This window comes from Protopterus annectens, chromosome 9.part0, assembly GCF_019279795.1.
Source record: "Protopterus annectens isolate FY-2018-M chromosome 9.part0, PAN1.0, whole genome shotgun sequence".
NCBI classification, from domain to species: Eukaryota; Metazoa; Chordata; order Ceratodontiformes; family Protopteridae; genus Protopterus; species Protopterus annectens.
Window position 1 is genome coordinate 1,937,154,727 of NC_056743.1, and position 26,559 is coordinate 1,937,181,285.

Consider the following 26,559-nt stretch of genomic DNA (forward strand, 5'->3'; position numbering starts at 1 on the left):
TAAGAGATGGAGGAAGTCCATGGCGGTCAATGACTGAAGAGGAAGGCTGCTCTGAAAATAGGAAGTCAGGAACAAGACATTATGTATGGGAAGAGAGGCTAGCATTTTGTCTGTTTGTATCCTGCATCCCAGGAAAATGTGATTCTGCAAAGCGGTGAGAGAAGACTTCTGGAAGTACAGTGAACCCTAAACTCTGTAGAAGGGCAAAAGTGAAGAAAAGATTTTCCTGAAGAAATTGGGGGGGGGGGGGCTGTGCCTGAATGAGAAGGTCATCCAGGTAAGGGAATATTTAAATTTCCTGCATTCAGCAGAATGTTATGACAGTAGTCATCTAGGGATTAGTGCTTCTGTTTACACCTAGTGAGAGAAGGAGTGCAGTTACATTATTTCCTGGAGACTGCTGACCACCAGAAAGCTTAATAACTGCTTTATAGGTGACAGCTTAGAATCTGTGCTTATATTCTGATCCTGGTGAGAGTAGGAGCAGACTGCATTGACTCCCGACTCTTTCTGGTTGGAGAATGAGTGTCTGTGCTTAACATACCTGATTGGTCTGGCTGCTATTCGAGGCATCTACCAGAAAAAGGCTACAAAAGCCTGCAGACCCTTGCATAACCTGGGACAAGACTGTGGATCACCAAACAGGCCATGGCTGCTTCTCTTCTTGGGATTGGTGCTAAAACTAGCTAGTTTTAGCTAGAACTAGCCAGTTTTTTTTAGTTTCAGCACTCAAAACTGTTTCCTTGTGCTCAGCACTTGCTCAGAACTTGTTGGAAGCACTAAATACACTACAAATTACTACAGCACTCTACTTTCCTCACTCGTCAAGAGGAAAACGGTTCTTAGCACTTAAAATAAATACGCACCTATCCAGGCATGTCCATGGGTCAAGCTCCCGGTGTTTTCTCCTGTCCACCTGATGAATATGGTCATCTTAGGGCAATGTAGCAATTGCCTCATGTACACTGACAACCTTCTCCTCCTACCACCCAACACTACAACCTGTGAAAGATGCACTTATACAGCCAAACTGGAAGCCAAGCTCTCTCCAGCCAAGACTGGACTAGACAGTCAAAAGGTGAAGGTTAACACCTGCACCACACCACACTCAACACACAGTCCTTCAAAATCCACACTACCAAAACCCACACATAGAAGCACAAAGCACACACCCACATTCATGGAGGCTCTCAAAAATCTGCCCAAGCAACAGAGACCTCCCAAGCTGAAACACAGACAACCACCAGCCCCCAACACTACCCAAATGACACATAGCCCACAAAATCAGTGCGTCACTCAACCTCAGCCAATAAGGCAAAACAATGTACCCAACACACTAGTCATAGGTGACTCTATAGTCCGGCACACTGATGCCCCACTCACTAAGCTAAACAAGGAGAAAGTTACTGTCAGCTGCCTGTCGGGTGCCAGGATCTGCCACATAACGCACGCACTCAGGTCACTCCATAACAAGTACAAATACAACTCTGCCATTGTCCATGTTGGTGTGAATGACCTGAGAGGTACCCTCCATGGACTACATGAAAAGAGACATGGAAGAGCTCTCAGATCTTGTAGCCCAGGCAGGTATGACCCTATCCCTGAGTAGCATCCTGCCATCGCCCAGAACGATAACACAGTACAAGGACAAAATGACTGACTTCAACGATTGGCTAAGCTTCTTCTGTCATTCTAAGATGATCCAGTATCTGTCTGCCTGGGACGACATGGTCGACAGACCATGATGCTTTGTCAGAGATGGCCTGCACCTGTCTCCCCTGGGATTCTGGATACTGGCGAAGGTTCTTGCCACCTCTATAGAGCCTTTTTAGGCAAGGTTCAAATGCCAAATTTTCCACCGTAACAGGTACAGCAAGCAAACTCTGAGGGTAATGCTACTCAATGCTAGAAGTCTAAATCTCAAAATGCACTCACTCGAGGCACTCCTTAAAATAGAGAACACAGACATCTGTGCAGTGACAGAGACCTGGTTCAAGGCTCCAGAGAGCACCCCTGCATTACCAGGCTATAATTCAAAGCACATCTTTCGGCCACCTAACCTGGACCGAAACACTAAAGGCGGAGGCGTGTCCATATTCATTAAGGATATCCACACCTCCAGGCTAGTTGCTCAACATAATGCAGCCGAAATTATCCAAGTGCAACTAACACTGGGCAAGACTGCAATCCAGGTTGTAACTTGTTACAGATCCCCCACCATGCTCCAGGATTCCACCTCTTCATTTCTTAAGATACTGGAAAATATTAAGGTACAACCCAATACCTTAATTATGGGCGATTTCAACTACCCCACCATCACCTGGGAAAACTACTCATGTACCAACTCATTCACTCAGTGTTTTCTGGAATTCATAAATTTCAACGTCTTGGATACGCTTGTCCACACCCCCACTAGGGGCAGCAATATCCTGGACCTGGTCATTACCAATATGGGTAACTGGTGTTCCCCACGTCAGAGGTCAACTCCTCACTGGTCAGATCTGACCACAAGCTAATCACCCTAGACATCCATATCCCACCCCCCATTAAGGAAAAGTACAGTTTTGTACCTACCATAAATGTAGATGTTCGAGGATCCACATTGCTGCAGTCCTTACTATTGGGTAGTCCGCTGTCCAGTCAATACCAGAGTATATGGCTGGCGTCGGTCAGGGCGCATTAGACTGACGCCAGCGTCAGGGTACTAATGCGCATGACCGACGCCATATCCTCAGTCTTTTCTTGCCCCAGATGTCAGAAGACCCTAAAAAGACAAGGCCCAAAATACCTGCACCAAAAATATGTACAATATATACAAAAATGTATACAAAAATATCAACATATAATCTCACCTACACAACCACCCCTAAACACAGAGGGGAAGGAGGGAGAATTGACTGCAGCAATGTGGATCCTCGAACATCTACATTTATGGTAGGTACAAAACTGTACTATGTTCTTCGTTCCACATTGCTGCAGTCCTTACTATTGGGTAGAATCCCAAAGCAGAGGTAAGGGAGGCTGGCAAATCATAAAGAAGTAGGAGCTGACAACATGCCTTGCAAAACAGCTGTGGCAAAACCAGCCCTAGACTTAGAGTAGATGGGAAGGTGATAATGCTTAGAGAAAGTATGCACTGAACTCCAAGTAGCTGCCTCCAAAATATCCTTAGTTACCACCCCCCTTAGAAATGCTGTTGAAGTGGAAGTAGCCCTAGTGGAATGAGGCCTAATCCCAGCTGGAATCTCCTTGCCATGATGGGAATAACAAAATGCAATGCAAAACCCAATCCACCTAGAAATAGTTTGTTTTGACACAGGCTTGCCCTGCGAAGTCAAAGCAAAAGAAACAAACAACTGCTGAGACTGCCTAAAATCCTTAGTCCTGCTTAAATAATAACGCAATTGCCTGTGTACATCTAAAGTGTGCAAAATCTTTTCCCCTTTATTTTGGGGGTCTGCATAAATAGGCAAATGAATAGTTTGGATTAAAGCCACACTAGAAACCACCTTAGGCATAAAGGAAGGATTAGTACGTAATGATACCCTATCCTTATGGAAAATCAAAAAGGGCTCTACTGCCATAAGGGCCTGCAACTCAGACACCCTTCTTGCAGAAGTAATAGCCAACAGAAAAGCAGTCTTCCATGACAAGTATTTCAGTTCAGCAGTAGCTGCAGGCTCAAAAGGTTGTAGAGTAAGTTTCTCCAACACAAAATTGAGATCCCAAGCAGGAGTAGGAGCTCTATGGGGGTCTTATATTCTTTGCCCCTCTAAGAAATTGCTTGAACAAAGGATGTGAAAACAATGGTGGGTCACAATCATAGTGAGCTGAAATTGCTGCAGCATGAATCTTAATGGAAGAGAAAGACAAACCTTTGTCCAATAACTCAGTAAGATATTGAAGAGCCACACTCAAATTAGGCTCTGAAATCTCCAAATTCTTTGCTGCAGTCCAAGATAAAAATCTCTTCCATTTTTCTGCGTACACTTTCCTTGTACTAGGTCTTCTGGCTTCCATAATCACATTTAAAACTTGTTGAGGAAGTTGAGACCTGCTGTCTTTCAAAACAGAATATGCCAGGCTGTTAGATGGAAAGAGTGAAGCTTGACATTGAGCAGACGACCTTCCTTCTGAGACAACAGATGTGGAATCAAGGGTAAAGGCCATGGAGGCTTCTTTACCAGACTCCTCAGTAATGGGTACCAGTGCTGCCGAGGCCAATCTGGAGCTATTAAAATCATCCTTGGCTTGTCTTGTCTGACCTTTAGAAGCACCTTTGGAAGAAGAGGCAGAGGTGGAAACGCATACACATGAAGATTTTTCCAACTGAAAGAAAGAGCATCCACTTTCCAAGCTGTGTGATGAAACCTCTTTGTGCAAAACTTTGGCAGCTGGTGGTTCAGTGGAGAAGCGAACAGATCTATGTCTGGAGTTCCCCAGGACACTGTCAACCCTTGAAATACATGAAGATCCAGTTTCCACTCGTGGGGATCCATGATTTGTCTGCTTAACACATCTGCTAAGGAGTTCTGTGCTCGGCAGAAACCTTGCCTGAAGAGTTAGTTGCAAGCTTAGCGCAGTCTCCCATAAAATCATTGCTTGCCTGCACAATGGGTAAGAATGTGTTCCCCCTTGTTTGTTGATGTACCACATGACAGTTGTGTTGTCTGTTAGAATCAACACCTGCCCTGGAAGAAGTAACTCCTTGAAAGCCATTAATGCAAACTGGACTGCTAACATCTCTTTCATGTTGATATGTAGATGCTGTAGTCTGGCAGGCCACTTGTCTTGTATCCACTTTCCATTTAGATGAGCACCCCAAGCAATGTCCGAGGCATCTGTCGTTAAAATCTGACTCGCCTCTGGCCGGGTCACAGAGAGTCCCTTGTTTAGGTGACATTCCTGAGCCCACCACAAAAATTCTTTTTGAAGGCAAGGTATTATTTGAATGACAGTGTCCAAATCCTGGCAGTGCTGTGTCCATACATTTTTGAGATACCATTGTAGCTTCCTCATATGCAGTTTGGCATTGGGAAGCACCAGAATACAAGATGCCATGAACCCTAATGCTTGAAGGACTGTCCTTGCAGTCAGCACGGACTGATGAGATAGTTGATGGAAGTAAAGTGATAGACTCTTTTGTTTGTCCGGGGTTAAAAAGGCCATCTGGGCTGCTGTATTCAGTCTCACACCCAGAAAGCACATGTCTTGAGAGGGTACTAGACTGGACTTTATTTCGAACACAGAATACCCTAGGCATCTTAGCACTGCTATAACATATTCCAGATGCTGTAGAAGGTCTTCCTTTACTTGAGCCAGAATCAGGCAGTCGACCAAGTAAGGATAGATTTGAATTCCTTGTAGCCTGAAGTAAGCTATCACTGGAGCCAGAACCTTTGTGAATACTCTGGGCAGTAGATAAGCCAAAGGGCAATGCAGAGAACTGATAATGAGAATTTCCAGCTCGAAACCGCAGATACTTCCTGCAACTTAGCCTTATAGGCACATGAAGGTAAGCTTCCTTGAGATCTAAAGTTACCATCCAGTGATCTTTGCCCAGCAGAGGTAAAAGCTGTTGTAACGTCAACATCTTGAACTTGGGAATGTCCAGATAAGTGTTGAGGAGAGATAAATCCAAAATTGGTCTCCACGTGTTCCCCTTCTTTGGTACTAGGAACAGGCGAGAATAAAATCCTAGGCCCCTTTCTGATACAGGGACTGGCTGAATGGCCCCATCTGGAGTAACTGAGAAATTTGCTTGTGAGCCTCTTTTCTTTGTGGAGGAGGAACGTCTGGCATGCCTTTGAAAGGGGGCAATGTATGGAAATAAAACCTGTAACCGTGGTGAATGATATCCAACACCCATCTGTCTTGAGTAATTAAATCCCAATTTTCTTTGAAAAGAGACAGTCTTCCTCCCAAAGGAGCTGCCAGACGAGAATCTACTGGCAGCTGAAAAGGCAGGTCATTGGGTCTGTTTACGAAAGGACTGACCCCTGCCCTCACCAGAAGTCTGAGCAGGTGAACTCCTGTTCTAGGCCTAAAAGAACCTTGAGCTCTGCCCCTACCACGTCTAGACCTACCCCTAGACTGGGAATCATAAGCAGGATATGTCCACCCCTTAGCAGGCCAATTTCTACTAAACTGGCTGCACCTGCAAAAATCTTTAACAGTTTGCATAGACTTAGCTTTGTCCTCCATTTTCTTTAAAACTGCTTCCACAGGCGAACCAAACAACACATCAGAATGTAAAGGAGCATCCAAAATCCTTGTCTTAACATGCTCAGCTAAATTCTGATCCTCAACCAGGCATGCCTGCGAAGAACAGAACTAGTGGCAGCCACCCTCGAGGAGGCCTGTACAGCATCAAAACCACATTGCAAAGAATGCTTACCCACTTGTTCAGACACATGAACCAAATCCAGCAACTCTTTACACTCAATACCTTCCGCCAAAGCATCCACCTTAGATTTCAATTGTGAAAGGAGAAAATTTTGATATTTTAGCATGTGAAACTGACAATTCAAAGCTCTCATGGCTAGAGTGGAAGAAGTATACACTTTCTTTCCCCACCTATCCAAAGCCCTTGCCTCTTTATCAGTGGGAACAGGATTTTTAACCACAGAGGCCTTAACACCTTTAGGCCCCTGAGAAACAGTTTCTGGGTCCGCCCTAGGACTCTTAAACAAATACTTATGAGCCGGGCACCCTATAGTACCTATCAGGTTTAACAGGAGCAGGAGGCAAAGAGTCAGGGTTCAGGGAAGCCTCTGCAAAACATCTTCCACCACATTCAACACAGGAGGTATAGCTAAGGGCCTATGCTGGGGTAAAACAAGAATTCCCTAAGCCTTTTCCTGGAATCAGAGTAATCCTGGCCTTCCCATTTAAAGTGCTCCCTCATGGAATGCAGAGTCTCTGAAAATGAGAAATCCTCAGGAGGAGAAGCTGTAGGAGTGGAATCATCCACATCAGAATCAGAATAAGGAGGATACTCCTGCAAATCTTCCGCAGAAGACTCAGAAGCCTCTGAACACTGTTCAAAACTATCAAACTCCGGTTCCACCCTAGGCCTCTTATCAGGAGGGGCATAGAACCTCTAATCATAGTAATCAAATCTTCTGCCATTTTAAGCATATGTTTCTTAGGTACAGAACCCGAAATGCTAGGAGAAGCCCCACTGAAGCTGAACTTGGCCTACCTCTCAAAGAAGTTTTGGCAACAGAAGGAGAGGCTCTAACTACCTTGGGAAGAGAGGGAAGAACAGTTACCTGAGAAGCCCCTCAGCCTGGCCTACCTCCTGAGAAGGCACATCCTGTAACAGTAAAGTTTCTGCCTGAGACTCCATAGAAACTCCTGGCAAAACCTCTGGCTCCACTGAGCCTTCTAAAGAACCGACGTCCGGGACTGCCGGTTCATCAACCCTAGGCTTCTGTTTTGTCCTTGCGCTTCTTGAGCGGGCGCCGGAGCATCCGACGGCATTTTATAATTGCAACGCTTCCCAAACACTAACCTGGCACAGTCTAACCTCCTCTTAATAGTGCGTTTGTTAAACCTAGCACAAGAGCGCATCCAACAACGTCGTGCTCAGGCCCTAAACAAGGTATACACAAGGTATGGTAATCCCTATGAGGTATCTGTTTCCCACAAGAAATACAGTTATTCACTTTTTCTGACATCCGGTTAAATACTGAGGCAAGAAAAACCAAAATGTTCCCAACGGGTACTTAGCCAACTCTGATTCGGTCTGAAACTCCGTTCGAAATATTTCAGAACGCCAACCTGCACTCGCAAAACTGCTTCTGCATCGGACCATGCGGCAAAAAGACTGAGGATATGACGCCGGTCATGCGCATTAGTACCCTGACGTACTGACGTCAGTCTAATGCGCCCTGACCGACGTCAGCCATATACTCTGGTATTCGGGCCGACTGGACAGCGGACTACCCAATAGTAAGGACTGCAGCAATGTGGAACGAAGAACATCCACCATCAAAGACTACTCCAAAGCCAACTTCATGCTTAAGTCAGAAGTGGCAAACTTCATGACACCCATGCAGATGGAAAATAGACGTACGACTGCTGAATCTTGCACAAATGCACTGTATAAGCACATACACAAGTGCATGGATCATGCCATCCCCAAAAGAACCAAGAAGCTATCCTCCAAAAAAAGGAAGCCAATCTGGTGGTCCCCTGCCATAAACAAACTCTACAACAGAAGAAAGATGCTGTTGCAAAAAAAAAAAAAAAAAGAGTAAAATCCCAAGATTGGAGGAACTCCCTGGTCAACCTCAGCAAGAAGCTGAGATACCTCATAAAATCCTCCAAAGCCAGTTATGAAAATAAAAATCACCACTGATTCCAAAGACAACCACAAAGCATTCTACAGCTATGCCTAGAATCTCAATGGCAACACTCGCATCTGCTCTGAGCTACAGCACAATGGCACTAAATATACAGAACCCACACATATTGCCAACATCCTGGCAGATAAGGTTTAGTGCTAACTTTAGCCCACCTCTCACTCTCCAAAGGGCCCATCTTAACACTGGAAGAATGCAAAGCCCCTGTAATCACGGATGAACAAATAAAGATTGCACTCTCCAAATCTAAGAACACAGCATTCATGGGACCACACAACGTTCCCAGGCTGCGTACTGCACGAACTACAGAACGAACTGGCACCCCACCTAAGTACCCTGTTCAGTTATAACCTCACCTCAAACTATGTGCCTACTGAATGGTGCACAGTGACTGCTCTCCCACTCCACAAAGGGGGTGCCACCACAGACCCCAGAAACTACCGCCCCCTTAGCCTGACGAGCCTGGTCTGCAAGGCCATGGAACGTATCATCTTGGAGCTTATAAACAAAGACATAGGCAACCTCCAAACCTGGACCCCACTCAGTTTGGGTTTGTAAAAGGTAGATCATGTCTACTAAACCTGAATGACTTATTTGCAGCAGTCACCAGAGCCATAGACGAGGGCAAGGTACTGCACACAGCCTATCTTGACCTCACCAAGGCTTTCAATACCATTCTCCACTCTGGAATTATACATAAATTCACTAAACTGGGCATAAATCCCTATGTCACAAGATGGGTGGCCAAACTGACAGAACCCACACAGTAAAAGTAGCCGACAAAGTCCAACTTCAGAATAGTGATGAGTGGAGTACCACAAGGTTCGGTCCTGGGTCCTCTCCTGTTCGACATCTACTTCTCTTAAGTGCAAGCCAACACAGATGGTCTTTGGCTAACAAAGTTCACAGATGACTGCAAACTGGGAGCCATAATAGAATCACCTAATGATGTGGACATTCTACAAAAAGGCCTCACAGAAACAGATGCTTGGTGTCAGAGTCATGGCCTCAACCTCAATGCCAAGAAGTGCACTGTCATCTCCTTTGGGAAAAACTCAGTACCCATGAGCTACCACATAGGCGGTAGCTCACTAAACACCGGAAGTGTGATAACAGACCTCGGGACACAGATGGACAGCAGTCTCTCCTTTGATAACACATCGCCAAAGTAGTCAAGAAATCTTAAGTGGCACACATCACAAAAGGATTCTCCTGTAGAAAAAAAGGAGGTCATTGTTCCGCTCTACTCATCCCTCATCAGACCCATTATAGAGTACAATGCCCCATTTGGCATGCATCTCACAAGACCCCTACAACAATTGGAAAGGCCACAGAAATACCTCACTAAGAGGATTACCGGCCTCAAACAGATGCCATACGCAGACAGTCTCAAAAAAACTCCAGCTCTACTCCGTCACATATTGCCTACTCAGAGGCAATCTCTGCCTAACATACAAAGCTATGTCAAACCCAGAGCTGTTGGACATGTTACACTTAAAGAAATCCCAATCTCTCTGAACCACACGCTCCAGGGACCTAAACCTAGTCACCACAATAAACAGAACATGCTGGAGGGATAGATTCCTGTCCCAGAGACTTCCCATACTCTGGAACAAACTACCCATTCATGTCAAACAAAGCTCCTCATTGGCCCTCTTTAATAAAAATCTTGACGACTGGATGGGAAATAAAAAATTCACCCAGGGGATCACTTCTGCGGCACTGCTCGACAGGGGCACAGGAAAATAATTTTATTGTGTGGCGAAAGCCAGGGAACCTTTGTGGCTAGGCTTATATAGGCCCCAGGGCTGACAGCCTGGTACCTACCTATGAACAGGACCAAGGCATTTTGTGAAAACCCTTGGTGCCATAGAGACCAAAGGGCAAAGCAAAAAACTTAAAATGCAAGGAAGCAACAGAAGAACATAACTTCCTGAACATTGGGTGGATAGGAATGTGAAGACAGGCATCTTTTATGTCTAGGGACACCATGAACACCTGGGGAAGAATTAAAGAGGGAGAAGGGAAGATAAAGTCAACATACGGAATGAAGGGACTTTGAGAAAGGTGTTTAAATGGGAAAGGTCCAGGATGGGTCTCCAAAGGCCATCCTTCCTAGGGACCAGGAACATCCTAGAGTAAAATCCCTTTCATTTTTGGGAAGTGGGAACTTCTTGGATAGTCCCCGGATAGATTATGTCTGTGATGACCTGAGGAAAGAAGCTCAGCTGATCTTTGGGGGGTGGTAGGATCCCACAATGAGTGGAATTTTTCCCAAACCATGAAATATCCTGTTTTGATTATGGAAAAGACCCAAGAGTCCTCGGTAATCAGCTTCCAAGCAGCAAGAGCTAGGCTGAGACGAAGAGACAAATGAGTGGATGGCCCTAGTGACTGGTAATCTCAGACTACCTGGCTTAGGTTGGAACTGAAAGGACCGTTTTGGAGCAGAGGTGGAAGGAGCAGACTTTAAAGAGACTGACTTTCTAGGTCTCCTCTTACTTTCAGAAGACAGGGATAGCTTTCTTACAAATGCAGTCTTAACTGGGCAATTCTTTTGAAACTGTGGAACAGGAGATACAAATGTTTAAAGGTCCTGTAACTCCTTTCCTTTCTCCTGAAGAGACTTGAAGAGATCTGCTGCTGAACTCCTACCAATGGTGCATCCAGCAATCTGGCCTTGAAATCTTCTAGCAGAGGTTGTAACCTAAGCAAAGAGTATCTTCTAAGGACCGTCCCAGTGACAGCTTCCCTAGCAGAGGCATCTGCAGCATCATAACTGCAGTTGGAGTGCCTAGTCACTTGTGCAGAAGAATTAAAAATAGCTACCAATTTAGATTTTCCTGGGGAATCTGGGATGTCTGCCAAAGATTTCCCTGCATCACCCAGAAGGGCCAAGGAGTACTTTATGTGGGTATGATAATTTATTGCACTGAAGGTCAAACTGGCAGAAGTGCAAACCTTCTTTCCCAAACGTTCCATGACCTTACTCTCCTTATCAGAGGGTAACAAGGAACTGGATGGTAGCAATTGTAAAGCCTTATCCATAGAAACAGATATGGTAGCCGGATCAGCAGCAGGAGCCTTGAAAAGAGACTGGGAGTCCTCAGGTACCTTTATAGAACCTGCCTGGATGCTTGGGGGCAGGAGGCTGAAAGTCTGGATGTTTGGAGGCAGCTGAGAAAACAGTCAGACAGGTGGGTAGGACTGGAGGGATAGCAGAAGGAGATGGAGAATCCATCTGCAAGAGGTCATAGCACCTCTTTTGAATGTCTGAAACTTGGGAGCAGTCCCACTTGAAAAAAAGATTTCATTTTAAGAATAGTCTATCCAAAAAAATGTCCTCCCCAGGGCAATCTGTGTCATTAAACTCCTCTGGGCAGGCATACCCTAAGGGGGAAGCCAAATTGATGGGAGTAGGCTAAGGACTCCTCTCCAGAGGAATCCTCCGCCTCTGCGGAAGAGTCAGCAGCTGTCCTTTTGAAGGTTATGGAAGGAGAAAAGGGCTACAGATAAACAGAAGAAGATTGGAGAAGGGCCATAAAAGCATTAAAGAGGCTTTGAGGAAAAAGCTTGCCAAACAGAGGGCTGTTGAGATGTAGCAGGAGACACAGGTTTAGTTTTAGCCTTCTTTTTGGGGGCTTCCATATGGTAAAAGGTGGAAGGACTGGACGTCGGCCTACATTCGACCATATCGGAGAGCACATCTTCATGCACCGTGATTTGTGTGACGCCAAGAGGACCTTCGGAGATAACGAGCCTGGGTTCTCCCTTATCACCCTGATCGGATGCCTGCCCTTCCCTCACGCCTTCGGAGATAACGAGCCTGGGTTCTCCCTTATCACCCTGATCGGATGCCTGCCCTTCCCTCACGCCTTCAGAGATAACGAGCCTGGGTTCTCCCTTATCAGCCTGATCGGATGCCTGCCCTTCCCTCACGCACATGCTAACAAACTCCTTTGGAGCTTCCACTGTGGTACCTGCTGAAGGTACATCAAACACCTCCCTGCATGGTCTCCGGGCCTACATTGGCCTTGGGAGAAACGACCGGAAGAGAGGGAGCAGCTGAAGGTTCAGGCCGTGATTTTTTTGTCCTCCTTCGGTACATACTTGTCCGAATGGCCCAATGTCACATCCATCTCATGTGCTAGGCGCTTAAGGCACTGGTTTTCTAAGTATAATTTTAGACAGGCTAGCTGACTCCTGAGTGTCTTAGGGATGAATTGCAAATAGTGCACTCGGTGTGTTCGTGGTTTGGGCCTAGACAAAAGAGGCAAAGTTCATGGGCGTTTTAATGTTTAATCTGCCTTCCACACTGACACTTGCCCTTCCTAGCTGACACAAACCAAACAAGCAGCAGCAAAAATTTTAAGAAAAAAACCCAATGGGTACTTAGCTGGTAACTGGAACACAGCAGTTCTGGCGACTGATTGTCTGGAAGAGGCGATCGGATTGGCGGCAGAAAAGATCTAAGTTAGGTGCGTGCTGACATCCACTTCATACCAGACGTCTCTTTATGGCAGACGTACATGTTTTGTGCAGTGTAGCATGTACCTTAAGGTAGCATGAAGGCTTTTGGATACTGGCCAGACATACAAGTCAGCCAGAGGTGGACTCCCTTATGTTATGAATACTGCAGCTTATGAATAGAAGGAAAGGACATCTCCATTAATCTGGGACTCTAATAATCCCTCAATAAACTGGACCTCCAATGCAGGACATGACAAAATGTTCTTAGATTTAAGAAACTCGCTCCCTACACAGGATGTGCCAACAAACCCAAGAGTACATAATATTCCTGACCTGGTCCTTGCAAATATATATTCACGTACAATTCTTCTGCTTACACACTTCCAATTTAAGTCAGGTAAACTAGTGACCTTCATGTTCAAAATATCTAAACTCACTGAAACCAATGCATCAAAATTTAAGGATTTTTAAACATACTAATCTCATTAAAGTATATGATGAAGTTTCAAATTCACTTATAAACATCATCTCAGACACTGCAATAGCAGATAGCGTCATAAAGAAGTTCTATGCCCACTTTAGAAAAGTGTATAGAACTTAAAATCCCAACCAAATCTACACGGAATGGGAAATATAAAAAATAAATCACTGGTGGTCTATCAACACAGAATCTACAACAAAAGAAAAACATGTCAAAGTATACAGCAGATCAAGAGTCATATCAAGGATAACATCAGCACATTCAATTTGAAAAATGCTGTGAGGGCTACTAAAGCAGTCCATTAAACAGTGTGACATATTATCTTCCTTCAAATGGGAGTGGACGATTGGATGTGTGTTCACAAATTCATCCCGGGCTTAACTGGCCTAGACCTCCTCCAAAAAAGTTGTGCAGTTTGAGAGTGGGTACTGGTAAGGATCAAATTATAGCAAATTCAGTTGCCTTATACTTCCTATGACCCTATAGTACCATAAAAAACAGTCAAAGTGGTCTCTACTCTACCCAGTGTTTTGGCTTTAACACCTCCACAAAACCAGGGCTCCCCATGATCAGGACAATTTCTCAGCTTTTGCACCAGACTAAGATCGCTGGTTAAAATCCTGCTTCTTTAAATGTCGATACTCTATGTACTGGGCAGTGGGAGATTGTTCAGAGTGGCCTTGGGCTTCATTTCCCCCTTTTATGATGAGGCAGGACAGAAAGGACTATCTGCAGGTTCTCGCCTTCATAACAGAAGCTAAATCCCAGACTAGATAAGCATCGTAGCTAATCCCCCACTACATAAGCATTGTAGCTGATCCTCTTGCTTCCCAGTTGACCTGGTTATTATATGTCAATTCCAAACTTTTTAAGTGTCAGCAAAAGTCCCAGCACCTTGTCAAAACCCTAGAGAAGTAAACTAGAAAGGATGAGTCAAGGCCACAAACATGGAAAGGGGTAAGGAGTAATTTCTTGACAGGAAAGGTGGTAGCAGGAAGTAGCAGATTCCGAGGGTAGACAATGTACGGAAACAAGCTAAAAGTTTAAACGTCAACAGGAAAAACAAGAAGAATGGTGTGAGAATCTTACAATGGAGGAAATGTGCAAACAGTGTTAGTCTGCTTCTCATCAGCCGAGGCCAGACCCAGACTTTGGAATCAGGCCGACCGAAGGGCTGCCTGAGGCAGGACAACCCATACGTTATGACTGCAGATGCAGCCTTGAAGGACATCAAGAAGAATGGTGTGAGAATCTTACAATGGAGGAAATGTGCAAACAGTGTTAGTCTGCTTCTCATCAGCCGAGGCCAGACCCAGACTTTGGAATCACGCCGCCCGAAGGGCTGCCTGAGGCAGGACAACCCATACGTTATGACTGCAGATGCAGCCTTGAAGGACATCAAGAAGAATGGTGTGAGAATCTTACAATGGAGGAAATGTGCAAACAGTGTTAGTCTGCTTCTCATCAGCCGAGGCCAGACCCAGACTTTGGAAACAGGCCGACCGAAGGGCTGCCTGAGGCAGGACAACCCATACGTTATGACTGCAGATGCAGCCTTGAAGGACATCAAGAAGAATGGTGTGAGAATCTTACAATGGAGGAAATGTACAAACAGTGTTATAGTCTGCTTCTCATCAGCCGAGGCCAGACCCAGACTTTGGAATCAGGCCGACCGAAGGGCTGCCCGAGGCAGGACAACCCATACGTTATGACTGCAGATGCAGCCTTGAAGGACATCAAGAAGAATGGTGTGAGAATCTTACAATGGAGGAAATGTGCAAACAGTGTTAGTCTGCTTCTCATTAGCCGAGGCCAGACCCAGACTTTGGAATCAGGCCGACCGAAGGGCTGCCTGAGGCAGGACAACCCATACGTTATGACTGCAGATGCAGCCTTGAAGGACATCAAGAAGAATGGTGTGAGAATCTTACAATGGAGGAAATGTGCAAACAGTGTTAGTCTGCTTCTCATCAGCCGAGGCCAGACCCAGACTTTGGAATCAGGCCGACCGAAGGGCTGCCTGAGGCAGGACAACCCATACGTTATGACTGCAGATGCAGCCTTGAAGGACATCAAGAAGAATGGTGTGAGAATCTTACAATGGAGGAAATGTGCAAACAGTGTTAGTCTGCTTCTCATCAGCCGAGGCCAGACCCAGACTTTGGAATCAGGCCGACCGAAGGGCTGCCTGAGGCAGGACAACCCATACGTTATGACTGCAGATGCAGCCTTGAAGGACATCAAGAAGAATGGTGTGAGAATCTTACAATGGAGGAAATGTGCAAACAGTGTTAGTCTGCTTCTCATGCCCCTATACAATCAGCTCATTCAAATCTGCAGAAACAAAAGGCAACAGCTATTAAATCAAATCTTTATTTACTTTATAACAGCTTGAAAAAACAAACAAAAATACCTACAATAATCATCAATGTATACACAAAATGATTCAGCTATATTGCCCATCATATTTTTTTTTGTTTCAACTGAATGGGAAGTAGACAAACCATGGCAGAATGCGAATCCATAGTGCATACAACTTGCACGTTTACTGGACAACTTTCTGAAAACAGCATGTCAAAGCAAATTACCTGATCAAGGTACTTGGACTGGATTTTGTGCCTTGCCTCACACATCTTGCATGGCTTCTCCGGGTCTGGAAACACAAGCTGATTAACAATAATGTTGTGAGTGTCAATCTTGCACTTCGCCAGCTCCTGGATTAAACGCTCCGTTTCATACAGGGAAAGGAACTCTGCAATACATACACATATAAACGTTGTCTGCTCCTGTTGAATAGGAATATATAAAAAAATTATTAAAAATTGACACTTTCATTTTGTGCATCTTTTCATAAAGCTTAAATCAATCTTCCAACACATTTTCCAAATCTGCTGTCTTAAGCCAAATTCTTCTTAACCCACCACACTCCCCCAACAGCATTATGGAAAGGAATGCACTCCCTCCCAGTAATCAGACTGGGTAGTAGACAGAAAGGCATTAGCCCCACTGTTAGAAGTTTGGCATCCTCACACACTCCCCCACAGTATCAGTATCATGGGAAGGAATGCACTCCTTTCCCAGTAATCAGTCTGGGGAGGACACAAAGGCATTAGCCCCTCTATTAGATGCTTGGCATCCTCACAGACTGGCAAAATATATTACACCTCACCATTGTGGGGAACACTATCACTGCAAAAAAGCTGGATGATTAGGATTGCAATTTATTTAAATATGAAACCAGTGCTGTTGCAGCAGAGATGCTTACATTTCAAGTTTTTCCTACATACAATGCATTTCTTTATAACTGCCAGTAAATAGTGTGCAGTTTACAGTACGTCTCCAACTAGCTCTGTGGCCCTCTAAAACATACACACAATGACATTGTGAAAAGGCAAAGTACTGCAATTACAAACAGCATTCTCTGACCCTGGAATCTAACCATAAACAGTATGCTACCAAATGCAGCAGTTTTAACTTAGTAGGATAAAAATGCAGAGTGCAAATAAGATTCAGAGCTCCAAACTTGATTCAAAAACAGTGTGGGAGAAGTGACCTAAAATGGACCCTTTTCATCCCTATCTTGGACAAAAAAAGTACAGTTGTGTACACTTACCATAAATGTAGATGTTCAACTGTATTCACTGTTGCAGTCATTACATCTTGGCAATCTGCTGGCAGGTTGGCCTCAGTTGGCCTGAATAACAAAGTCTTGGGTCCTGCGTCGGTTGCTGTCTCGTCTTCCATGACGTCAAGTCGTCAGGGGTATAAAACATGCAGCTGACGCCATTTTATTCAGTTTTTCTTGCCCCAGATGTCAGGTGCCCCCCCAAATGGGGAGCAAATATATATATATATATATATATATATATATATATATATATATATATATATATATATATATATATAAACAGCAATATATGTAAATGCACTTTTAGCAACATAAACTTTACCTTCCTCTAAAAGCAAATACACCACAAAGGCTTTAGGATATAGTGAAGGAAAGAGAAGTTATAGAAAAAGGGGGATTGCGGGTGGGTAACTCGGACTGCAACAGTGAATACACTTGAACATCTACATTTATGGTAAGTGTACACAACTGTACTATGTTCTTCATGTTTCACTGTTGCAGTCATTACATTTGGGTAGAATCCCAAAGCTATGGATGGGAGGATGGAAATAAATAGCATTAGGAGCGGCTATAAGGCCTTGCAGAACTGCACTGGCAAAGCTTGCCCTGGATTTGGAGAAGAGAGGCAAATGATAATGCTTTGTGAAGGTATGCACAGAACTCCAAGTAGCAGATTCTAGAATGTCTTTGGTTGGAACTCCGCTGAGAAAGGCTGCTGAGGTAGAGTCAGCCCTGGTGGAATGTGACCTGATTCCCTTGGGCACAGGTTTACCATGGTGCAAGTAGCAGAAACGAATGCAGTGGCTTATCCAATTAGAAATAGTCTGCTTTGATATAGCCTTCCCCTCTGATCCTTAAGCAAATGCTACCAGTAGTTGCTCAGACTTTCTTAGAGATTTGGTCCTGTTTAAATAGAATCTTAGTTGTCTGTGTACGTCCAATGAATGCAGAATTTGCTCCCCCTTGTTCTGCGGATTTGGGCAAAATATTGGCAGGTGAATAGTTTGGTTAAGAGCCACACTGGATACCACCTTAGGCATAAAGGAAGGATTGGACCTGAGGGACACCCTATCCGGGTAAAATGTAATAAAACGCTCCACAGCCATGAGAGTCTGTAGTTCTGAAACCCTTCTTGCTGAAGTGATTGCCAAAAGGAAAGCTGTTTTCCAAGATAACAAATTTATATCCGCAGTGGCTGCTGGTTCAAAAGGAGGCAGGGTGAGTTTTTCCAGCACAAAATTGAGGTCCCATGCAGGAGTTGGTGATCTTCTGGGAGGCCTTAAATTTTTGGCCCATCTAAGATACTGTTTTAGCAGAGGATGAGAAAAGATGGGAGGCTCCATGCTGTAATGAGCCGAGATGGCAGAGGCATGGATTTTTATTGAAGAAAAAGATAGGCCCTTCTCAAGCATCTCAGTCAAGTATTGTAAAATCTGAGGGATATTTGGTTTTGCTGTGTCTGTTCCTTGTGCTTGGTTCCACGCACAGAATCTCTTCCATTTATCAGCATAAGATTTTCTAGTACTAGGCCTTCTGGCTTCCAAAATGACATCCATCACAGATTTACGGAGAGGTGTTGTTTGGATAATTATATGATCAGCCATGCTGCAAGGTTCAGAGTTTGGAGCTGGGTGTGCAGAACTTGATTGTTCTGCTGAGACAGTAGATGAAGTATTTCAGGCAAGTACCAAGGAGGGAGTTGAGACATATTCCTTAGAATTGGTTACCAGTGCTGGTGATGCCAGTCCGGAGCAATTAGGATCATTTTTGGTTTTTCCTGTCTGACCTTTAGTAAGACCTTGGAGAGAAGAGGCAGAGGGGGAAAGGCATAGACTGATAGGTTTTTCCAACTGAAGGATAGGACATCTACTTTCCATGCTTGTCTGTGATAAGTCCTTGTGCAGAATTTGTCCAGTTGATCATTTTGGGGAGAGGCAAATAGATCTATGTCTGGGCTCCCCCATTTCTGTGTTACCATGCTGAAGATTTGTGGATCCAGTTTCCACTCGTGCGGGTCCATAAGATTTCTGCTTAGGTCGTCTGCCAGAGTATTTTGTTTTCCTGACAGGAATTGAGCTTGAAGATGTACTTGGTAAATCAAGGCTGTGTTCCACAATGCCATGGCTAGTCTGCAAAGGGGGTAGGAATGTGTACCCCCTGCTTATGTACCACATAACCGTGGTGTTGTCTGTCTTTATCAGTAGTTGTCCTGGATGAAGTAAGTCCTTGAAGGCTGTTAGAGCATTCTGAACCGCTAGCATCTCTTTCCGGTTGATACGCAGATGCATTTGTTTTGGGCTCCATATGCCCTGAATGCATCACCCCGCCAGGTGGGCCCACCAAGCATAGTCTGATGTGTCTGTAGTTAGGGTTTGGGTGGCAGGGGGTAGAGTGAATGGCATTCCCTTGTTTTGGTGACATGTCTCTGCACACCAAAGAAACTCCTGTTGTAGACAGGGAATGAGAGGAATCATTGTTTCCAGACTGTGACAATGTTAACTCCATACACTTTTTAGGTACCATTGAAGTTTCCTCATATGCAGTCTTGCATATGGAATTAGTAGAATGCAGGATGCCATGAACCCCCAAAGCCTGCAGAATTTGTCTTGCAGATAACTGGGTTTTTGTTGCCATCTGTTTGAAGTATGTTGTCAGTTGCCTTTGTTTGTCTGGCGTAAGGTAAGCCATCTGGGCAGTTGTATTCAAGCTTGCACCCAGGAATGTAATTATTTGAGAGGGCACCAGTTGTGATTTATATTTGTTTATTGTGTACCCTAGGCATGTTAGAAGCCTTTTTACAAATGCCAGATGTTGAAGAAGAATGTCCTTGTTCTGTGCTTGAATGAGACAGTCGTCCAGGTAAGGATAAATTTGTATGCTTCTTTGTCTGCAAAATGCAATTACTGGTGCCAGGCACTTTGTAAAGACCCTGGACGCAGTAGATAAGCCAAAGGGCAGTGCAGAGAATTGGTAATGCAAAAAACCTACCTTGAAGCGGAGGTATCTTCTGCATGATTCCCTTATTGGGATATGCACGTATACCTCTTTTAAGTCTAGAGTCACTAACCAAGCGTTCCTGCCCAGCATAGGCAGTAGCTGTTGTAAAGTCAGCATTTTGAATTTTGGAATGTCCAGGTACGTGTTCAAAATCGATGAGTCCAGTATTGGATGCCATGCATTGTTTTTTCTGGGTTCCAGGAACAGCCTTGAATAAAAACCTTGTCCTTTTTCCTGTTCTGGTACTGGTTGAATAGCCCCCATCTCCATGACGGACGCAACTTGTTTTTGAGCCTCTGCCCATTGATTTTGTGGCAGATCTGGCCAACTGTTTGGAATTGGCAAAGTATGGAAATGAAATCTGTACCCCTGGGATACTATTGTTTAATACCCACTTGTCCTAGGTAATTAACTGCCAATTTTGAGCATGAAGTGCTAATTTTCCCCCCAAGGGGCTGCCAAAAGATAAGTGCTTGGTGAAGGTAGATGGAAGTCATTGAGACTGCTTTACTGTAGGGTGGTGCTTTGTTTCCTCCAGATTTGGAGGTGGAGGCACCCCATTGCTTTGACCTGTAAGAACCCTGTGATTGGTAGCTAGAGCCTTTTGAGTGCCTAGATTTGCCTTGAGAGGCTCTGTTGGACACAGGAAAGGACCAATTTTTAGCAGGCCAGTGTGCCTATTGAACCTGGGTGGTTGCACTTGTAAGAAATCTTTTACAGTTTGCATAGATTTAGCTTTGTCTTCCATTTTCTTTAAAACCTCTTCTGCCTTATTACCAAAGAGAGTATCATGCTGTAAAGGGGCATCAAACAATTTAGCTTTAACATTATCAGGCAGATTTTTCTCCTTGAGCCAGACATGCCTTCTAATCACAGATCCAGTAACTGTGGCCCTGCAAGAGGCCTCCAAGGAATCAAAACCACATTGCAAAGTATGCTCTCCAACCTGTTCTGCTGCATGCAATAATTCCTGCAATTCTTTATTTTCCACACAATCAGAGATCAACATCATTTTCTGTTTTAGTAAGCCCATAACATGCTGTTGATATTTAAGCATATTAAACTGGCAGTTTAAGGCCCTAATTGCCAAGGTTGCAGACGTATAAACCTTCTTTCCCCACCTATCCAGCACCCTGGAATCTTTATCAGAGGGGAAAGGATTTTTGGCTGTAGAGGCCTTTACACCTTTGGGACCCTGTGAGATAGTCTCAGGATCAGCAGCAGGATTTTTGAATAGAAATTTGTGGGAGTCAGGAACATTTTTTTTTTTTTTAATAGAAATTTGTGGGAGTCAGGAACCCTGTAATATCTGTCTGGCTTACTAGGAGCCGGAGGCAGGGAATCAGGAGCCATGCTTGATTCCGAAAACACATAAACAATGTCTAATACAGGAGGTATTGCCAAAGGCCTATGCTGAGGAAGGAGGAGGAAATCCCTAACCTCTTTTTTGATTCAGAGAAATCCTGACTCTCCCAGTGAAAATGTTCCCTTAAAGTATGCAAAGTCTCTCCAAAAGAGTAATCCTCAGGAGGAGATGCAGATGGGATGGATTCTTCTGCATCTGAATCCTCATAGGGTGGAATAAAAAAATTCCTGATCAAAAGAGGAATCAGAAGAAATGGAAACCTGATCTGAAGATTCATAATCAGTGTCTTGCCTAGGCCTCGTAGCGGAGGGGGGTGTTGGAAACCCCTGATCAAGGTAATTATGTCCTCAGCCATTTTGATCATCTGTTTTTTAGGCATAGGGGCCTGAGCACGTGGCTTATGCTTCGGTTTTTTAGACTTAGAAACTGTTTTTGATCTTGTTTTTGAAGCTGGCATTAGTTTTATATAAAAATGTTGAGGCCTGAAAACACCCTCAGAAGCCGGTGCCTGCTCAGCGGCTACTGACCCATCCAAAGGAGAGACATCCGCGGGTTCAATACTCTGAGAATCTCGCTGCATACTGGACTCTGCATGGGTCTCGGTAGAAGCCTGCGACTCAAAAGTAGGAGGTATCAGGGGCTGCGAAAGCACCTCACTGAGTAATGGCGAACCGGCGACTGGCTTAAGAGAAGCTTTGTCGGCTTTGGACCTCGACGGTCTGTCTGTCCTTTTCTTTGCGTTATTTGTGAACTCCGGTAGTTGGATTGCTTACCGACATTTCAGGGTAATTAAATCTGGATCCAAAATATTTTGAATCAAAAATATACCGACATAATGCTTAAATCTAGCACAAAACCGACAGCAAGGCACGTTATGATCTGGGCTTAGGCAAGGAATACAGTACAAATGAAAATCCTTATGAGGTAACTGCTTCCCACAAGTAATGCAATTATTAACTTTTACTGACATTGGTAAGGAGCAAGAAAAAGTTTCCCCAACGGGGTACTTAGCTTTAGTTGAAGACTTCGGTTCTGAAACTCGAATGCGAAAATTTCAGGAGTTGGCCGGCCGGCACTTGCGAACTGCTTCGGGCACTGCGCAGTAAGAAAGACTGAATAAAATGGCGTCAGCTGCATGTTTTATACCCCTGACGTCATGGAAGAGAAGACAGCAACCGATGTAGGACCCAAGACTTTGTTATTCAGGCCGACTGAGGGCAACCTGCCAGCAGATTACCCAAATGTAATGACTTCAACAGTGAAACACGAAGAACATCACAAAGATACAGCCAGCCACACAAGTACTGCTGCAGTGAAAATTATTAAAACAAACATGAAAAACTACAGTCAAGATATCAAATACAATTAACTCAGAGCTAGAGCAGGTATACAACCCATAAATTTAAACAGACACCAATAATAACGGGTGTAGCCTAAGTGTACTAAAGTACCACACCAAGAACATGCTGTACAGCCCAAAATGAACTTCTTAAATACAATGATATTTGAAACCTGGAAGATCAGTTGCTACATCGCTCAGGAAAACCAGAAAGCACAGCTGTTTAAACAAAGATGTAAGAACTGAGCTATTAATCCTTGGCAATATCAGCATCTGTGCAAATGGTAAGAGTGACTGGCAGAGGGAAGGAAGAGAATCTAGGATGCTTGACTGATTGGAAGGACCTAGTTCTATTTAATAAAAAGGAGTCCAAGGTCATATTTGAAACTTGGGTTTTCTGTTTGAGCGGCAAAGCCTTCCACACCCCATATGCACACAGCTTCACCTCCTGCTCCACCTTTCTTATACATGACCTGGAGTTTTCACTGCATTTTGAAGAAAGGGGTGATTGAGTCAATGTGCACTTAGGTAAAATACACATTACTGGCCAATCAAGCATCCTACTACTGAAGGCAGCTCACGCAGCTCAGGAAAAGGGGAACTAGAGGTCAGGAAATTATACAAGGCATGGTAAAAAGTAACACAGAGGCTCACGGGGAGCTAAGAGTAAGAGTAGACACACCCAGGTTAACCACGAGCAACACTTTACCCCTCAGAAATTTCACAATAATGTGGCATTAGCAGCCCAACACGATGGCAGCTGGCTAACCTAGAACAAACACAAAGTACAGGGTTTGATTCTCACCTTTGAAAGAGAAAATTGGCTAGGCTTAAAATGGCCAAAAAGGGTAGTGAGCCTAACTTTTATCTACGATCCTATGATCCATGCTAGCCATTTATTTTACTTTTGGGGGGTTTTCTGTGCACAGCGATAGAGGGTTTTGGTGCTCAATTTTCCTTAAGGAGTCATGTTTGTTAAACTATCTCACTGTGGGATTGTTGAGCCTTTTTAGTCTTACAGCACCAATCATTTTTGGCATCTGGACTGCATTGGCACTATATTTCTACAACACTATTACAACATCTAGTTTACTCATGATCCTGTTTTTGCCATTTGGACTATATTGCTGCTATATTTCTACAACACTATTAGAATGTGTTCATGATCCTGTTTTGTCCCTCTAGTACTTGTGAGGTGCTTTACTGGTACTGTGAAATGCTTACAACCTTTGCATGTTACAGCACAGCTTACAATCTGCGGTCAGTTTCTATTTCATTCTAACATATTTGATTTCTTTACTGACTTTTTATGTGTGTTTCAATATCGAACTGTGTGCTGCTTGCTTCGTTTACATCCCTTTTGGGCTTTTTTCGTACTTCTTTCCAACCAGGAACATTTACATGTTTCAGGGACCAATTCATTTTTCATCATTGTGTTGGGAATATATATGACATTTAAATACATTTTGTGTTCTGTATAGGAATTTTTCAGTAATTGCGCCACAATTGCCTTTTAGTATAGGTATTATAATATTGTTTCACAATCAATGTTTGGTTAATATTCATCCATTGTAGTTAACCTGGGTAGCTCTTTTGTATGTTCTACACATTTATCCAGTTCTCCCCTTGTATGAATCCTGTCATATTAAGACATTAGTGATCCAAACATTTATATGTGTAAGGGTTAGCACTCTTATTGAGGTTGATACAATAATTTTTGGATACTTTTCTTGTTTACATAGCTTTGTTATTGTATCCCACTGACCTCTGAGTCTATCACTCATTCTTCAGGTTAACAAATTATTATTTGATGGTGGGACAATATTTGGAGATATTAAACTATTCTTGCTTTATGTGCCAATGGGTTCAAGTATTTAGGGCACGTTTTTTGCCTTTCCTGGTCTTGCTTTGGTGCTGACTTTTGACATGTATAATATACTGGTTCTCTAGTTTCTATTATATTGTTTCTCTTGAGGTGCATCATATTTCAACTCTCCATCTTTTGGTGTTTATATTTTGGATATCTAGGGCATTATACCTCTTGGGCAGTTTGTTATATAGGTCCTCTCATTTTTTTGCTTATTAGATTCTATCATTGTATAATAAGGGATGTACAATAGTTACAACCTATTGGGAAGGGATTCCAAGCTCACGGATTGTTGAATTTTCCTCAGATATAGCACCATCACCCTGAATTTTGGTTATAGGGTGTGAGAGCTAGTATCACTGAGTTGTTTTGGTTGACTTCTTAGGAGTTACATAGCACCATCTTACATGTGTTTTGGATTTGGTGGGGGCTATAATTGTACTCCGTTTTCTATAAGTGATTTGTCACAATATGAGCCTGTCAGACAGCTACTACAGCTCATGGATTCATATGTAAAAAAAATTTTTTTTCTGCATTGAGTATCACGATTTTGGATTGGTAGCCATTAGTGGCAGGGGCCACCAGCTTTGCCTTTTATTGGCTGAATTCTCTGGAGTAACGTAGCACCATCTTATATGAACAGTTGGTGGGGACTATTATTGTACTTCACTCATTATATTTTCTAGTTTAATTTGGGAGAGTACCATTTGTATTGAAGTACGGAGGGTTTGAGTACCCTTATTTTGCCTCCAGTTGTTTTTGTGTCATTTGATAATTATAATCAGTCCTTTTTGAGATGGACCTCAATCAACTACTCAGAGGTATATCCTCAGATAGAGATGATCTTGGTATCTCTGGAGTGGGAGTTTCTACCTTAGCCTCTGGGGGGAATGAACATGCACCTCTCGAGTCCGATTGTCAGGACTTGTTCAATCAGTTATCAAGGAGCATAAAAAATTTAAGAGCCAATGTTTGGCACCTATGTTTGTTTAAAGCTTACATGTCCAAAAACATCAGCCCTCGGGGACTACAGGTCAGGACTCGGACCCTGGTCAACGATATTGATAAGGAATTACAGACAGCATGGGAAACCATACAACAACAAGCTTCTATGGGGTTTGTACAGGCTTTAGCCTCATAGTATGATCGGTGTATAGATGGGGGGATACTGGAGGTTACCATGTTTTGTGAACAATCTAAAGAATTTGAGGGTCACAAAATTTACTCTATTTACAACAGCTAGCCCAGGAACCTTTGGGTTTGGAAAAACAGCTTAAGGAGCATAAGTTACACAAATTCAATAGAGACCTCATGGATTATGACAAGGGTAGACCATTTGGTCCATATAAAAGTGTCAGATTTTCTAAGGCTGGCCCCAAACCAAATAAAAGGAAATGCCCAAGGTCAATATTAAAGAAAATCAATTTTTCCTCTACAGGCACTTCAGGGGATGAGTCCTCTTCCTATACTGACTCTGAATTAGCAGTAGGTATAACCTCACCTACACCAAAACGGACTAATACCAGTACGGATTTCCCTTTAGGAAAATCAGTCACAGGGGGGGACGTAAACACAAGAAATGTAACAAATGTGGAGACTTTACTCCAAATCCTGAGCAACAAGTAGAACATAATAATGTACTCAATATTTCATCTTATGCTCTTACCCCTGTACAAATTGACCTTCTTAATAAAGGCCTAAATTTTGTGCCAGCTTTCTTTGTTGCTGACAATGATTTTGTGTCACATTTATACTCTTTTGGTAGAACATTGAACTTAGAACTATTTTTTGATAAAAAAATAATGATTCTTGTTCTGTTGAATAGGCATTTCATTTTCAAAGATCGAACTTCATGCCACCCATGCATCCTGTGGTACAATTACTGTTACATAATACTCTCAAAGATCTGCATACTTATTACGGTGAAATACAGAACAAACCTCATAACCACTCAAAGATTCAACAAAGGGCACTGATGGAACTTAAGTCTAATACGAACATAGTCATTGTAACAGCAGACAAGGGGAGAGCCACTGTGGTCA

At 43.6% G+C, this 26,559-nt stretch overlaps 1 protein-coding gene across 1 annotated transcript in view; it reads right to left on the reverse strand.

The window, feature by feature from the left end:
- GET3 (guided entry of tail-anchored proteins factor 3, ATPase) overlaps positions 1 to 26,559 on the reverse strand; it is a 468,165-nt gene that overhangs the window by 137,094 nt on the left and 304,512 nt on the right. Inside the window, exon 6 of the mRNA XM_044082390.1 lies at positions 15,909 to 16,106. Coding sequence (XP_043938325.1) covers positions 15,909 to 16,106 — 198 coding nt within the window. The remainder of the gene's footprint in view (positions 1 to 15,908; positions 16,107 to 26,559) is intronic.